The sequence below is a fragment of the Physella acuta genome, unplaced genomic scaffold (genome assembly GCF_028476545.2).
Source record: "Physella acuta isolate Inbredline_101_S28 unplaced genomic scaffold, ASM2847654v3 ptg000095l, whole genome shotgun sequence".
NCBI lineage: Eukaryota > Metazoa > Mollusca > Gastropoda > Physidae > Physella > Physella acuta.
In genome coordinates this window covers 165,305-182,370 of record NW_026731615.1, presented here as the reverse complement: position 1 = coordinate 182,370, position 17,066 = coordinate 165,305, and the positions used below count along the sequence as shown (strand labels likewise).

Sequence of the window (17,066 nt, the reverse complement as noted above, 5' to 3'; positions counted from 1 at the left end):
ACTCAAATACGGCCCAACATAACCCAAACATGACTCAAATACGGCTCCACGACATAACCCAAACATGACTCAAATACGGCCCAACATAACCCTAACATGACTCAAATACGGCCCAACATAACCCAAACATGACTCAAATACGGCCCAACATAACCCTAACATGATTCAAATACGGCCCAACATAACCCTAACATGACTCAAATACGGCTCCACGGCATAACCCAAACATGGCTCAAATACGGCCCAACATAACCCAAACATGGCTCAAATACGGCCCAACATAACCCAAACATGACTCAAATACGGCCCAACATAACCCAAACATGACTCAAATACGGCCCAACATAACCCTAACATGGCTCAAATACGGCCCAACATAACCCTAACATGACTCAAATACGACCCAACATAACCCAAACATGACTCAAATACGGCCCAACATAACCCAAACATGACTCAAATACGACCCAACATAACCCTAACATGACTCAAATACGGCTCAACATAACCCAAACATGACTCAAATACGACCCAACATAACCCTAACATGGCTCAAATACGGCCCAACATAACCCTAACATGAATCAAATACGGCCCAACTTAACCCAAACGTGACTCAAATACGGCCCAACATAACCCAAACGTGACTCAAATACGGCTCAACATAACCCAAACATGACTCAAATACGGCCCAACATAACCCAAACATGACTCAAATACGGCCCAACATAACCCAAACATGACTCAAATACGGCCCAACATAACCCAAACATGACTCAAATACGGCCCAACATAACCCAAACATGACTCAAATACGGCCCAACATAACCCAAACATGACTCAAATACGGCCCAACATAACCCTAACATGAATCAAATACGGCTCAACATAACCCAACATGGCTCAAATACGGCCCAACATAACCCAAACATGACTCCACATATATCTAAACTCCTCGTATGCCCCTAAACTACTTTAAAAAAACTTGCATGAATTTCACGGCCAACCAGACTTATGTTCATCAAGTAACAAACATTGACCGGATACCAAACAAGGCGAAAGTCCGACTACAACCCGGACAAGTCGAAAGTCCGGCCACCACCCGGTCATTTGCATGTTAATCATCCTCGCATCTAACTGGGGTAGCTATCGGAAGTTTCCAGATTAGTTTGGAGGGCGGGTTAGTCGTGGTAGTTCATCACCAAGATCTAGATCTATATTTGTGTTTTCTATATGTATAAAATTATAATACTTGAAACCAAGATCGTCACTGTATTACGATCAACATACTGAACTACAACCAACAACTACAAATCGTTACACAACAGTAAATTAACATACAACACATAATTAACATTGAACAAGAATGCAACATACAGCACAACATTTACATACAACTCGAAAGTAACCTACAACACTAAATCTACACACAACAAGAAAATATACATAGTACATCCAATCAACATACACCTCAAAAGCACAATTAATTATCTTACAAGACGAAATCAAAATACACCACACAAACAACATGCAACATACAATCAACATACACGCACATATTTCAATATTTCAATATATATTTCAATAGTAGAAAAGAGACAATGCTACCACAAGAAAAAAAAAAAAAAAAAAAAAAAAAAAAAACAGCCTTAAAATAAAAATAACCACCCAATCCCAACACGTTCTCCATGCTATACTTAGGCCCACGTGCACTGCATTACACACGTGACCCTTTACCTCACGCCCACAATAACATTTACAATGATCTTTTAATGATCTTTGGGATCACAAGCCACGACAAGCGATTGACACGTCTCTCTCCATTCCCCAGCAGAACGACCCCCACACTGCCCGCACACCCTGGGGTCTTCTACCCACAACAATGCCCTGCTAAATTGATGCCTTAATAAAAATCAATTTTCCAAACAGTTCGATAGGTGATCGATATAGTTCTGCTAATAGTCCATGAGCATCTGTAAATAGCTCGTACCGAACGAAAAAAAAAAATTTGACGTCACCGCTATATTTACGATGACGTCATCGCCTGATTTAGTTTTTAACAAAAGGATTTGGAAGTTAATTTTAACGCTATGGAGCTGATGAAATTTTTTAAACAAAGAATGCGATTAATTTTTTAAATAGAATATTGGGCTTTTTCACCGGAAAATTGATATATATTTAATTCTACACTTTAAAAAATAAATGTATCTTCGTCTTTCTAATGTAATAAGGCTTTGTTTTATTTACATTTTAATCAAACCTGATGTGAATTTTTAAATTTCGTTTTAGGATTTTATTATTGTATGGTTGCCAAAGCGGATTCGGATGATTTTTAAAAAGTAGACTTTAGTGGGATGTGAATTCTAGCGGGTAGATGGAGAATTTGAACTCTAATTACAAAACTCAGCTCAATCTATTCGTCCGATAAACATGTACGGACTTCTAATAACAGCATCTTCATCATTATCATCATCATCATCATCATCATAATTATCCGCATCATCACCACCATCATCATCATCATCATCATCACCACCAGCATCATCATCATCATCATCATCATCAACACAATCATCATCATCATCATCATCATCATCGAACACAATCATCATCATCATCCTCAACATCCTCATCCTCAAAATCATCATCATCATCATCCTCATCATTATCATCATCATCATCACCATCACCACCATCATCATCAACACCATCACCATCACCATCTTCATCATCATCATCATCATCCTCATCCTCATCATCTTCATCATTATCATCATCATTTATCATCATCATCATCATCATCATCATCGTCATCGTCATCATCATCATCATCATCATCAACATCAACATCAACATCAACATCAACATCAACATCAACATCAACATCAACATCAACATCAACATCAACATCAACATCAACATCAACATCAACATCAACATCAACATCAACATCAACATCAACATTAACATTAACATGAACATCAACTTCATCATCATCATCATCATCTTTAACAACATCTACATCAACTCATCATCATCATCATCGTCGTCAGGTCCTTAATCTCGGAAGAAGATCAAATATTTGCATTTCGGTGATAATATAAGGCTTAAAAGGTTTACTACTTGGCAACAAGTTAATGGTGCAATGTTCACTTTGACCATCGTCATCTTTTCCCTTTTGTGTCCAAGATACACCGTTAACACCCTCATTATATTTTCACAAATAAAAAACGTTACGCCCTGGGCTGGGCACCCCTTCTTATCCATCGCACCACCTTTCGCTCCGCCACGCAGTCCCCACTGTAGACATTGTATTTGTGCAGTCTTTTTTAAATATTTCAACACCGTGAACCAAAGCCTCACTGCTATGATAATTGTATACGACAGGGTCCCTAGGGACTCCGGCTAACTAGCTCAGTCTGACACGAGTTTTATCCCCTTTCTCATTACATACATAATTAACACTTTTTAAAGAGGCGTATGTAGTTTTGAAGGCGAGAAAATAGACTTTTATCATACAGTGCATAATGAGGATTATTTTACATGTGTTTTTTTTAGAAATTGACTCTTCCAAAATTAGGGGTGTTATTAGTAAATGATATGAGAAGTGTTTATGAGAAGTGTTTATTCCAGATTTTCTTCTCCGTGGGAGGGGGGGGGGGGGGGGGCTTGAAATTTGGGGGGGCGAAGGTGGACTAAAATTTCCGAGGGGGTGGCGGACACTGGTGTTTTAGAAATGGACTCTTCCGAAATTAGGGGTTTTATTTAGTAAATGATATGAGCAGTGGGGGGGGGGGGGGGGGGGGGGGGGGAAAGGGGGGTTGAGCGGTCTAAAATTTCCGAGGGGTGGGTGGCTGACACTGGTTAAAGTATATATTTTCTATATAAATTATATTTTGTTTGGGGGAGGGGGGTGGTGAGATGCCTGGAAGAAACTCTGGAGATGGAGGTTAGAGATGAAGTTTGTATTAGGGTTTGGGTTTTCTGTATTGTTAAGTAAAATGGTTAGTCTTTATTTCAGTAATTAATATATCAGGTATAATAAATTAACTTTAAAAAAATAAATCCTCTGTTTTTTTGAGTTCAGTTTCAAAGACTTTGAGGCAGTTTGGTAGGGTGGTAGAGCGCTCGACTGCTAACTCTGATTCGGGTTCGGATCGCAGTCTGTAGGACGTCATTGAGTCCACCCAACTTCGATAGGTGCTTGATTCACGTTAGTGAAACTGAAGCCGAATGGGCATAGCGTTGACCACACTATCTTTTCATATGCCGAGGTCAACAAACACATAAACTCTACTTTATCTTTCCTATAGATCGTTAGATCAAAAAGGCGAAACCTTTCCTTTATTATCAAGCGTTCTGAAAAAATAAAAATGTAATACAAATTTAAAAAAAAGAATATAAGTCAACTTACGCTATTAAAACGTTATTTCAATTACTTTATAACTTAGATTGTTGAGTAAATATAGACCAAGATAAAAAATATATAAATACAATTTTTGGTTAAAAAGTTTTGCTTTTAGTCTTCTAGGACACAAATGTCCTGATTTTTTTCTTCTACAAACTGCCGGAAATAGATCCTGCTTGAGAAATTCGTGCTTTAAAGGGGGGTAAGTGTTGGTAAACTCTTGTCTGTTCATGGCGGGATAACTCACATTTCAAGCCCCTCAGGGGAGACAACTTTGGCTTGCCGAATAGGGTCTCCTTACAGCGGTATAAAAGAGTTGACATTTCTCGGAGACTGGCGTGGTTATATTTAAAATAATTAAACTTTACATTTCGATTTTAATAATCACGTTTTTTGACGTCATGGTAAACTACATCAGGCTTGATAAAAATTCTATAATTGTATTTTTTTTTGTGTTTGGTAAAAAAAATATAGTTTAGCATGGTTAAAAAAATAATTATTAAAGGTGTCTTTTTTACGATTATCCAAAAGTATAAAAGATAAGCATACAAACCGATGACGTCATAGCTCATCTTGTAGATGTATGACGTCGATAAAATGGGATACGAAAATTGGTGTTAAGGAGTTTTACGGTACACGACAGTCAACAGGAGACAGGGGTGATATATAATACGGCTGATTAACGGAGTCAGCCGGAAAAATGGAAACCCTTATGTGTTAACAAAAAGGACGTCGTTTCGTTTTTTTTTTAAAGTTCAGTTGTTTTTTTTAAATTAGTGCAGCATTTGAAAAACAACAACTCATCTAGCATGTTGTATGTGTATGTTGTCTATCACATTAAAGGACAGCCGTCTTATTTTTTTTAGTTGCTTAGTATAAAGAAAGACCGGAAATTTCCGGCATCATAAAAATATCCTATCCGCTGTCGCTTTATAGCTCTGGTGTCATATGATAAGTCTATTAGTCTATTTTCCGGTTAAGTAAAGCTAGAAAAATAAACAGTCTAGCCGTGAGTTTCCGGTTACATAAAGCTGTTACGATAACAATCTAGCCGTGAGTTTCCGGCTCTATAGGTTTCACGACAAAGATTTCCTTCATTTCCCAACTACCCTAAACGATGTTGAATACGCCCTGTCGTCACAAATCCTGATGAAGAGAACATCGCTCTAAAATGTCAAATATCTTAAATTTAATCTTCCGAGTTGCGCTGTAAGGATTATAATTATTGAACGTTAATCTGGTGTAATTTCTGAAGGTTTTAAGCTGAACCTAACTCTTTCTGTAGTCTCGGCACCTTATAATCTTATTTTTTATTGCGGGTTTACAAAAGAAATGAAGAAAATAATTTAAAACATATAGATACATGGGATTGAAATAGGATTTTCCTGCGTGTCACCTTCGTCTGAGAACTGATAAATAAAGATTTTTTTTTTAAATCACATTTTTGCTTAGTCAGCGGTGCTTTGAAATTTGATTTTTTTTTCTTTTTAAATGGATTAAAAAACATAATCTATAGTCGGATTTAGGGAATAGCTAGAGTGGGAGTGTGGAGAAGGAGAAGGTTAAGCACCCCCTGATATCCATCATCCCCCCCTCCCCCACTACCAAATTTTTTTGGAGTTAATGAGGGTAGTAAAAATAAAAAAAAAATTCTAATTTAATTTCGTCTCATGCACGGTAACTTACGTCAATGATGTAAACTATTGTGGGCGGCAGTGGCGGAACTAGAAAAAAAGGGCCACCCCGCAAAAAAATTGTTTAGGCCCTTCCCCCATATACATATATTATATAGGCCTATATATCTATATATGTATATATCTATATATCTATCTATCTATCTATCTATATATATATATATATATATATATATATATATATATATATATATATATATATATATATATATATATATATATACAAACACTAAATACGAACATATGATACTCATTGCTGGCCTGTTCCGGTTATGAATAAAATAAATGTTTTTTTTTTCAATTAAAACATCATGTCATGTGAGTTAGTGCTTTTGTGTGTTCTGTAATAATCAGTTTTATTTTATCTCTGCTTTAAGACCTCGAAACCTCTAGTCGGTTAAAAGAATATAAACCATGAAAGCTTTGTATAAATAATGGTGTCTCGTTCTATGTTTATTTTTATGTTCGTCAGTATTTATATTTTTCATTTTAAATACTTTTCTATTTTATTCAATGTTATTCTTTAGTAAGTACTTTAAAAAAATAATTAAGAGAAGTCATTGCTTTTTTTAATATGTTTAGTACAAATCTATTTAAAGGAGCTTTTGAGCACCCCGATTTGACTATTTGAAAAAGGGAAAAATTCATAGAAGTTGTTTGAAAGTCTGCTTATCTTTGATAAGTTTGATTGTAGGAGAAAGAGGACTCGGCTTTCACAATGGTTTAAAAACAAAGGGAAAAAGAATATACAAGAGCGTGGTGTGGTGTCTATAAAATAAAGATAATCCAACCGCAGCTACAGTAATCTTTTTTTTTTCACAAAACAACCATGAAGATAATAAACCGGGAGTGATCTCCCCTAAACTTTCTCGAATATTCTTATATAAAATAACAAGGGATGGGAACTCGGGCTATAGACATGACTAGGCATGCTGCCCAGCTTCGCTTAGGCTTTCGAAAACATTGAGAATTTGAATGCTTAATTAATTCGCCCGAGGGTCGGTCTACGACCTCAAGAGTTATGAAGAGGTTCCTCCGTGGACATTTTTTTTCGATTTATTTATAGCTCATATAAGGTACCGGTCAGTCGAGGTCAGTTTTGACCCCCACATCGTAGACTTTTCGGCCAACCGGCCCCCGTGTTCTGTCGCACCAAGGCAAGATCATGCCAAATTTGAAGCGGCTGCGGCGCCGGGAAGTGCCCTATCGGACACCCGACAATCTAGATCTAGATCTAGATTCCTAAAAGAATTTTTTTTTTAAGTTTAGCCCGAGCATAATAAAAAAGAATACATTAACCAAGTTGACTTGCTGTGTCTCGAACCCGCACCACCTGCGTGGTTTAGTGTACACTAACATCTCCGCTATTTAGGCACCTTATAAAACACGGAGAATGAAACACGTATTTTAAAATCTTAACTTACGCGAATATGCCTATTCTTTCAAATTAATTTTTTATCCCAAATTAGCCAGTTCATAACAAAGATTTTGTATAAAATAAATAAGTCTTGAAATAGTTTAGTCCTAATATAGAAATTTATTTTTGGAATTGATTTTAGAGAAGTTAGAGTCTAAATCTAGATCTTAGCGTCTACGTCTAGATCTAGTTATGCGTAGATTTAGATTTAGATTTAGTCTAGATCTAGAATCTCTAGATCTAGAATCCAAATACATAAAATAAATTTTATGAGTTTAGGCCGGAAAAATTGTATTGTATACATTTCATAGTGTACGTAGATCTAAATCAAATTTGAATGAAATAGTTCATTTCTTTTTACTCAAAACACAGCAGATGACGTCATTAGTTAATGTATAAGCAATAGCGACGTCACAGTTTTATGCGTTCTTTTTCACATGTATTAATGCTTTTCCGGTTGCATAAATAATACTGTTTCTCTACATTCGAATACGCCTTTAATTTTTATTTTTCTTCTTTAAGTAAAATTGTGGTTATACATTTAAAACATCTAACATATTATTTTCAACAAAAGTCCGTAAAAAGTTCTCGATATACCGCTGCCGATTCTGACGTGATGTCCGGCGAAAATTTTTTGCGGACAGAGAAAGAGAGAGAGAGAGAGAGAGATGTGCGAACGTGGGGATTTATATATTAGGATTTTTAATCCATTTTAAATACTTAAATTTTTAAAAATAGAATAAAATCTCGTAGACAAATTAATTGCACACCAAGTGAACGCCAAATAAAAAAGCGCATAATAGTGCGCAATATTATTAGTACTTTAAAAATTTACATTAGTTTTTGAGAAATCGGAAGTAGCGTAAATTACTACTTCCAGTCAACGGAAATTACTCAAAATTTAACAGAAGGTAGAAAATTAGATCTTTTACTTACATGTGAAATTTCATTTATCTATCTGAAATAGTACTCAAGTTATAGGCTTTTGAAAAATTCAAAGTAGAAAAAGTATAACTTCCGGTTATCGGAAATCGCTTAAAAGTTGATACGGATCTACGATTTTGATAAAATACTTATATATGAAATTTCATCAACCTAGCTGTAACGGTACTCAAGTTATCGTGTTTACACACGGACACACAGACAGACAGACAGACACACAGACAGACACACAGACATACGGACAAGATTGCAAAATTATGTTTTTCCGTATCAGTGAGGTGTAAATTGTCGAGATTTGTAAAAATCTCGATTTTTTTTTTGCACGATTACAATACTTTCTCTATACTACGTATATACGAGAAAGTAAAAATGCAAGAATTTTTTTTTTAACTATAAAAAAAAATATTATGGTCGGCTGTGGGCCCCTAAATGGCGTGGGCCACCCCGCATTGCGGGGTCTGGCGGCACTGTAGTTCCGCCCCTGGGGGCGGAGCTTCTGCCCATCCACCCAATCACGTCACTGGATCTAGACCAGCCCCGCCCACATCTCAACCCAGCCCTTTCATTGCTCATCTTCCTAAACTGAACTGACCAAATTATGGTAGGGCATAGTTTCAGACGATTTTACTGTTTATCCATAAAATTAACTTGATTTACTCCAATTTTATGTCCATTTTTTAAGCTCAAACACCAGATTACTGACATTTCTAAAAAAATGTTACACTTTCTGTATATTTAAAATATTTGACCAAAGTTCTTAAAGAAAATTCACTTTTCATTGCTTTGAGTCTACGATTAACTCCTGAAATAAACTTGCCCGAATGCCGTTTGTAAAAAGGCAGTATTCCCGAATGGCTACGAAAGCGACAAATGCCCGAATGAACACTTGCCCGAATGCGACAAATGCCCGAATGAACACTTGCCCGAATGCGACAAATGCCCGAATGAACACTTGCCCGAATGCGACAAATGCCCGAATGAACACTTGCCCGAATGCGACAAATGCCCGAATGAACACTTGCCCGAATGCGACAAATGCCCGAATGAACACTTGCTCGAATAGGACAAACGAGCCGGCCCGCGACATAACATACGCCGCTATTTAGTTGTTTTTTTTTTCTACTTTTCAGTAGTTCATAATTTGTGAATTCGACAGTACCAACGCTGACACTGAAAATATTTCTTTAAAACACTATAAGTAGCTCGTTAAGGACCATAACCCCCCCCCTTCCTTCCCCTCCCCCCCACGTTTAAAATCGTTTCAAGCTAAATTATCTGCCCCTAATAGCCGTCACTAAACCCCTCCACGAAGGTAAACATAGCGTGAACCACGGCTAACTAAGACCATGTAGGGGTGGGGATGGTAGGGAGCGCGTTTACAGCTTGTTTTCTAGCGTCTCCCAGAAGAGAATTATATATATATAGATAGATACTGAGGTTGGAGTCAACGAGCCATACATTGCATAACATGATAACACGTACTATGTACTCGCGTTGGAGGAAATCTCCTTTACAATATTAAACAATCAATATAGAAAGTGATAATGCTCCTCTTTATTATAACTGTATAATACCATAAGTTAGTCCGTAACATGTTTTATACTGCTTCATTACTCATATTTTTTTTTTACTTGCGGAAATTATACGATACATACGCATATTAGTGGCTACAGGGAGGATAATTATAGACCCAACGAGATTTTAAAAGCCTCCCACACGAGCTCATTAATATTCATGGGCTGGACACTCCACGGGCGACACCAAGATGGCGGCGGCCAGCGGCCTGAGATCACGTGGGAGCCGGAGAAAAGGGGAGAGCAGTCTTAAACACTGATCACGGCGAGCTCTTCAGGGCACGAAATCAATGTTGGTCGTTTAAATAGGAAAATATTGTTTCTTGCTAATGTGCGGTGGTTGTGGTGGTGGTGGTGTGTGTGTGTGTGTGTGACTGGGGGGGGGGGGGAGTGTCCCTAAAAACGGATTGGCGGTGGGATTAGGGAGGGGTGGATAACATTGACTGAGATGGGTACTGTTGGCTTAACTATACCATACATTTTTCGTTTGTTCAAATCATGAATACTTTATTTATCTTCCTACACAGAAAAAAAAAATACTTGACTATCAAATATCATCCCGGAAACCATCGACAAAACTCATCCTTGCAACCATCCACCTCATCCTAGCAACCATCCCAATCATCCTTACAACCATCCCACACATCCTTGCAACCATCCCACTCATCCTTGCAACCATCCCACACATCCTTGAAACCATCCCACACATCCTTTGAGCAACCATCCCACACATCCTTGCACCGCAACCATCCCACTCATCCTTGCAACCATCCCACCTCATCCTTGCAACCATCCACCTTATACTTGCAACCATCCCACACATCCTTTGAGCAACCATCCCACATATCCTTGCAACCAGCCCACACATCCTAGCAACCATCATACTTATTTATGCAACCATCCCACACATCCTTTGAGCAACCATCCCACACATCCTTGCACCGCAACCATCCCACTCATCCTTGCAACCATCCCACCTCATCCTTGCAACCATCCACCTTATACTTGCAACCATCCCACACATCCTTTGAGCAACCATCCCACACATCCTTTGAGCAACCATCCCACTCATCCTTGCAACAACCATCCCACACATCCTTGCAACCATCCCACACATACTAGCAACCATCCCACACATCCTTGCAACCATCCCACACATCCTAGCAACCACCCCACACATCCTTGCAACCATCCCACACATCCTTGCAACCATCCCACACATCCTTTCAACCACCCCACACATCATTGCAACCATCCCACACATCATTGCAACCATCCCACACATTCTAGCAACCACCCCACACATCCTTGCAACCATCCCACACATCCTTGCAACCATCCCACTCATCCTTGCAACCATCCCACACATCATTGCAACCATCCCACACATCCTTGCAACCATCCCACACATCATTGCAACCATCCCACACATTCTAGCAACCATCCCACACATCATTGCAACTATCCCACACGTCCTTTCAACCACCCCACACATTCTAGCAACCATTCCACACATCCTAGCAACCATCACACACATCCTAGCAACCATCCCACACATCCTTGCAACCATCCCACACTGTATTTATTTATACGGACCATACATATAATAACCCATATAAAATCCCACACCATATTAAAAAAATGTTCTCCCCCACATCACACACACTGCTCGAAACACATCACCACACACACACACACACCACACAAAACCACAAGGGTAATAACTGTTATTTCTATCTCCAGACGAACATACAGAATACTTAGAAAAGCTCCAAAAAAACAACAAAGCCAAAAGTAAGTAATAAGAAACTGTGTCACTTTTTGTCAATGTAATAGTTTACTATTTGTCAATGTATTGGTTCACAAATTGTCAATTTATTTGTTTACTGTTTTTTGGTCAATGTTCTTGTTCACAATTCGTCTAGGTATTAGTTCATTATTTTAAAATTGATTAGTTCACTATTTTGTTTTATTCAATGTATGATTGTTTGTAAAGTACACTTTCGAACCTGACGGTCCATCTAGCAGGTGAAGTAGAGTTTGCCTGTTTACTTTTCACTAACGTGAGTCAATACCTCATTAGCGCTGGTCGATTTGTCAATGTATTTAACTCACTATTGGTCCATACGACAGATAAAGTAGAGTTTATCTGCTTTATGTGTGACCTAAACACATAGAGTGGACGACACATAGCCGTAATTACTTTATCTAACGTAGGTGTAATCAGGGACGTCTTACGGATTCTATTCAGGATTTGAACTCAAGACTTTCGGGTAAGCAGTCGAGCGCTCTACCGCCCTAACACGAAGTTCCATAAAAACTTTTTTTTTTACTAAACTTCTTCTAACGACCGTCTCAACATGTTTCCATTTAGACAAACCAAGAAAACATGGGGGGAATAAAGAAACCAAAAAGGAGGAAGGCACGGTGAAGCAAGCGTTGACGACGCTCACACAAAGTGCATCACGTGAGTCTTATTTTCTATTCCAGCACCGACTATCACTGCCCCCCCCCCCATCACAGTCACTGACCACTCCCCATCATTGACCCCTCCCCGTCACTATCACTGACCCCCCCATCACCGATCCCTCCCCATCACTATCACTGACCCCCCAGGGGTCGGCGTGGTCGAGTCGGTAAAGCTCATGGTTGCTAAACCGAAAAGTCTCGAGTTCGAACCCTCGGGCAGATGCTCTTTAGCTGGGGACAGCCACTCTTCCAGGAGAGACAACTCCAAAATCAAACAACTGCTGCCTTGTAGTTTGTTCTTGGTTGGACAAAGGCTATGGAAGCAAATCCAAAAAGAAAAGCAGGATGAAATCGGAGTCAATGGCCTCAATGGCGCATAACCAGTTGACACGTAATTCTTAATTGTGATGGAAGGATGGTCGAGTCGGCAAAGTTCATGGTTGATAAATTCGAACAAAGTCTCGCGTTTAAACCCACTGGCAAATAAATCTCGATCCCTTTCAACATTTATAATTAAGAACGAAGAAGAAGGACGTTTTTTAACACGTGAAAGTAGTAGTCGTTGTATTGTTGACAACAAATATTGAAGCTGGCGAAGCAAAGCTATAAAGTTATATATATATATATATATATATATATATATATATATATATATATATATATATATATATATATATATATATATATATATATATATATATATATATTTATATATGAATATTTACAATCAAACATAACACTTAATGAACATGGTTTTATATATATATATATATATATATATATATATATATATATATATATATATATATATATATATATATATATATATATATATAGAGAGAGAGAGAGAGAGAGAGAGAGAGTTATACACTAATACACTTACACACTTCATTATTTACACCTGTTGATAAGCCTACCTCTATACCTGTTCTATTCTCTCTCGCTCTCCCAGTGAGGCCGGGATGTGGAGAGGACAGGAGAGGCTATCCTATGCTAGAGTGCTCGTCCGACCCCAACATCTGTGTCAAGGACGAAGAGATCTGTGATGGGGTCAGGCAATGTCCGAAAGGGGAGGATGAGGCGTTTCGCACGTGCTCGATTCATCACCTGGTAGGTGGAGTTGTCATAGTTTTGTTTGGTGGAGTTGTCATAGTTTTGTTTGGTGGAGTTGTCATAGTTTTGTTGGGTAGAGTTGTCATAGTTTTATAGGGTAGAGTTTTCATAGTTTTGTTGAGTAAATTTGTCATAGTTTTGTTGGGTAGCGTTGTCATAGTTTTGAAGTGTAAATTTGTCATAGTTTTGTTGGGTAAATTGTCATAGTTTTATTGAGTATTTTTGTCATAGTTTTGTTGGGAAGATTTGTCATAGTTTTATAGGGTAGATTTGTCAGTTTTGTTGAGTAAAGTTGTAATAGTTTTGTTGGGTAAATTTGTCATAGATTTGTTGGCTAAATTTGTCATAGTTATGTTGAGTAAATTTGTCATAGTTTTGTTGGGAAGATTTGTCATAGTTTTGTTGAGTATATTTGTCATAGTTTTTTTGGGTAGAGTTGTCATAGTTTTGTTGGGTAAATTTGTCATAGTTTTGTTGAGTAGAGTTGTTATAGTTTTGTTGAGTAGAGTTGTCATAGTTTTGTTAAGTAGAATTGTCATAGTTTTGTTGGGTAAATTTGTCATAGTTTTGTTGGGTACATTTGTCATAGTTTTGTTGGGTAAATTTGTCATAGTTTTGTTGGGTACATTTGTCATAGTTTTGTTGGGTACATTTGTCATAGTTTTGTTAGGTAGAGTTGTCATATTTTTGTTGAGTAGAGTTGTCATAGTTTTTTTGGGTACATTTGTCATAGTTTTGTTAGGTAGAGTTGTCATATTTTTGTAAAAGTAAATTACTCGTTCGAACCTATCGGTCCATGGTCCATGGGACAGGTGAAGTAGTGTTCACCTGTTTCATCGACCACGAAATATGAAAGGATGTTGGGGTCACCGCTATACCCAGCCGCCCCTACTTTCCCTAATGGGTGGACTAGGGACGTCATACAGCCTCAACATGTGATTCGAACTCGAGTCTTTCGGGTTAGCAGTAGATGGTAACGATTGTTTAGTAAGTAGGAAAGTTTTGTTTCAGAATGGTTTGGGGGGGGGGGTGTGGTATGGTGTTTCCGGTAAGGTCTCAATCGTCTGCCTTGTACGTGTGTAGTAATTCCTTACTAAATTAATGAAACATATGAAAATATTAAATAAAGTCATGTCTTAATTTGATAGGTCAAACTGCTCTATTATTTATTTGTATCACATTTAACGCACACTGATTAAACTTAATTTGTTTTTTTCCTTTAATTTTTGTTTTTGTTTTGGCTGTTATTAATTAAAGTTGGTTGAAAATTGAAAATAGCTTGCATGTAGATGATTCAAGAGCTTACACTGAAGTTAACAATTTTTTTCTTTCCCTCTGGATGAGGGTTATAAGCTTTTTAAAATGAAAGTTTAATATTAAAAAAAATCTTACTGCTAAAAATTACACTCAAGTTTACTAATTTTGTTTATTTAACTCTAGATTTGTGAAAACTTACACTAAAGTTTACTATTTTTGTTTATATTCCCTTTTAGATACTGATAAAACTTTCACTAAAGATAACTTTGTTTATATCTTTCTAGATGCTCCACTGGTTTAGGAAGTTTGAAAAATTATTCCAAATCGGGTTCGCCATGCGCAACCCTTTGTAACCACGGCAACAAGAACAGCCTCGTTCTGACACTGTTCCAAGTCTACCATTGAGAAAACATTCGACGCTATCGACCTCTAATTAGTCTAATTAGTCTAATCAGTCCAATCACCAGACTGTAATCATTTTATGACTTGATGACTTTACAACCCCGAACACTTCCTGTGTTGCCCACGGTACACAAAAAAAGTGGCCCACTTGTCCACTATTCCAACAACAAATGTTCACTTCCGGTTTGGAAACAAAAAGTGTCAAGTCTTTCTAAATCAATTCCTCTCGGCGTGGACTGTCGTGTTTCTGTAATAAACAACTTGATACAAATGAGGTGAATTTTAGATTGGCATTTTCTTCTTAATTTTCACATGTCCGTTGTTGAAGCTATACAGTTAATTAATCTAATACCAAAATTACTTCATTAAGCGGCAAGAATATATATATATATATATATATATATATATATATATATATATATATATATATATATATATATATATATATATATATGCACATATATATATATATATATATATATATATATATATGCATATATATATATATATATATATATATATATATATATATATATATATATATATATATATATATATATTCTAGGCTCTTCCTTACTTTTTGTTTAGATTTCCCAACCTTCAAAAGTTTTTAAACATATTTATAGGTCTCCAACAATATCCATTGCATTCATTTTAATTAAATCCAATTCGACATGCTATACCCTTGTTAAATGTATTGGTGATATAATATTGGCTTTAACTGCTATAAAATCTGTTGTTGAACTCTTTGTAATATATCTGATATAAAACGGTATAATGGTCCGTAACTATATACACATAATCGTGTTTGTTCTTTTAGTAATCGTGCTGTAGTTGAATCGATACTGATATAATCCCTGCTAATGTTGTACGGTCGTATTTCACTTCTGGATATACAGTATCGATACTGGTGAAGGCAGGGTCAGGCTGCTGTCAATGAGTATAAGAAAAAATATTTTTATCTACTGTTTGTTTTCGTGAGATTTGTTTTTCTTGTTTTTGTCTTTAAAAAAAATATTTTAACCATGTTTTTTTTTTCGACTTGGTATTTACTTGTAAAAACGAAAAGATAAAACTTTGTTAACTTTTATCTTGACTTCAAATTTATTTTTTTGAAAAAATATAAATATATTTATTTGTATAAATCAGTTTAAAAAATGTTAGAGGTCTATACATGGTTTTAAAAAAAGATAGAGAGAAAATGGGAAAGAATACTGATGGGTGGGGGTGGGGAATGGTGGGTGGGTGGGGTAGGGTTAAAGGAAAAGTGATGTTACATGTATTAATAGCGACATGTGACATTTAATTTTTTTTTTGGGGGGGGGGGGTGTCAAAGATTCTTGACGTCATTTTTTGAAGACCCCCTAAACGTATTAGAAGATAATTATGATGAAAAACCGTTTCGATTTTCAGTAATATTAAGGCACTTTAATTCCTTGAAATTATTATAATCCTTAACCCTTAACCTCAGCCACATCGTATTTGATCTTAAATTAAAAAAAAAATTGCAACTTTATCGTCATAAGCGTTAATATATTTACGAGCTCGTGGGTACGGCTAAACTTAGTTCAGATGGTGCACTTGATGTGATAAATTTTACAAGTCAGCAGGAGGATTCGAACCAGGTTCGCTGACCAAAAGGCCTCTTGTCGTGTACCCTACCATGTAACCACCAGCTGTCAATTGGAAAGGTCAATGACCTCAGCCAGAGCGGAAACAAGAGGCAAAAGCTCTTTTGCTAAAAGAGGCGAAAATTGAATTACGTTGAGAACTACAGGCTAATGGCGTCC

General features: G+C 36.9%; 1 protein-coding gene across 1 annotated transcript in view; it reads left to right on the top strand.

Annotated features, from left to right (window-relative positions):
* Positions 1-15,644, top strand: part of LOC131929496 (uncharacterized) — an 85,992-nt gene extending 70,348 nt beyond the window's left edge. Inside the window, exons 3-6 of the mRNA XM_059285749.1 lie at positions 11,779-11,829; positions 12,410-12,502; positions 13,457-13,614; positions 15,159-15,644. Of these exons, the coding sequence (XP_059141732.1) occupies positions 11,779-11,829; positions 12,410-12,502; positions 13,457-13,614; positions 15,159-15,227 (371 nt within the window). The 3' untranslated portion in view covers positions 15,228-15,644. The remainder of the gene's footprint in view (positions 1-11,778; positions 11,830-12,409; positions 12,503-13,456; positions 13,615-15,158) is intronic.
* The last annotated feature ends 1,422 nt before the right edge of the window (positions 15,645-17,066 follow it).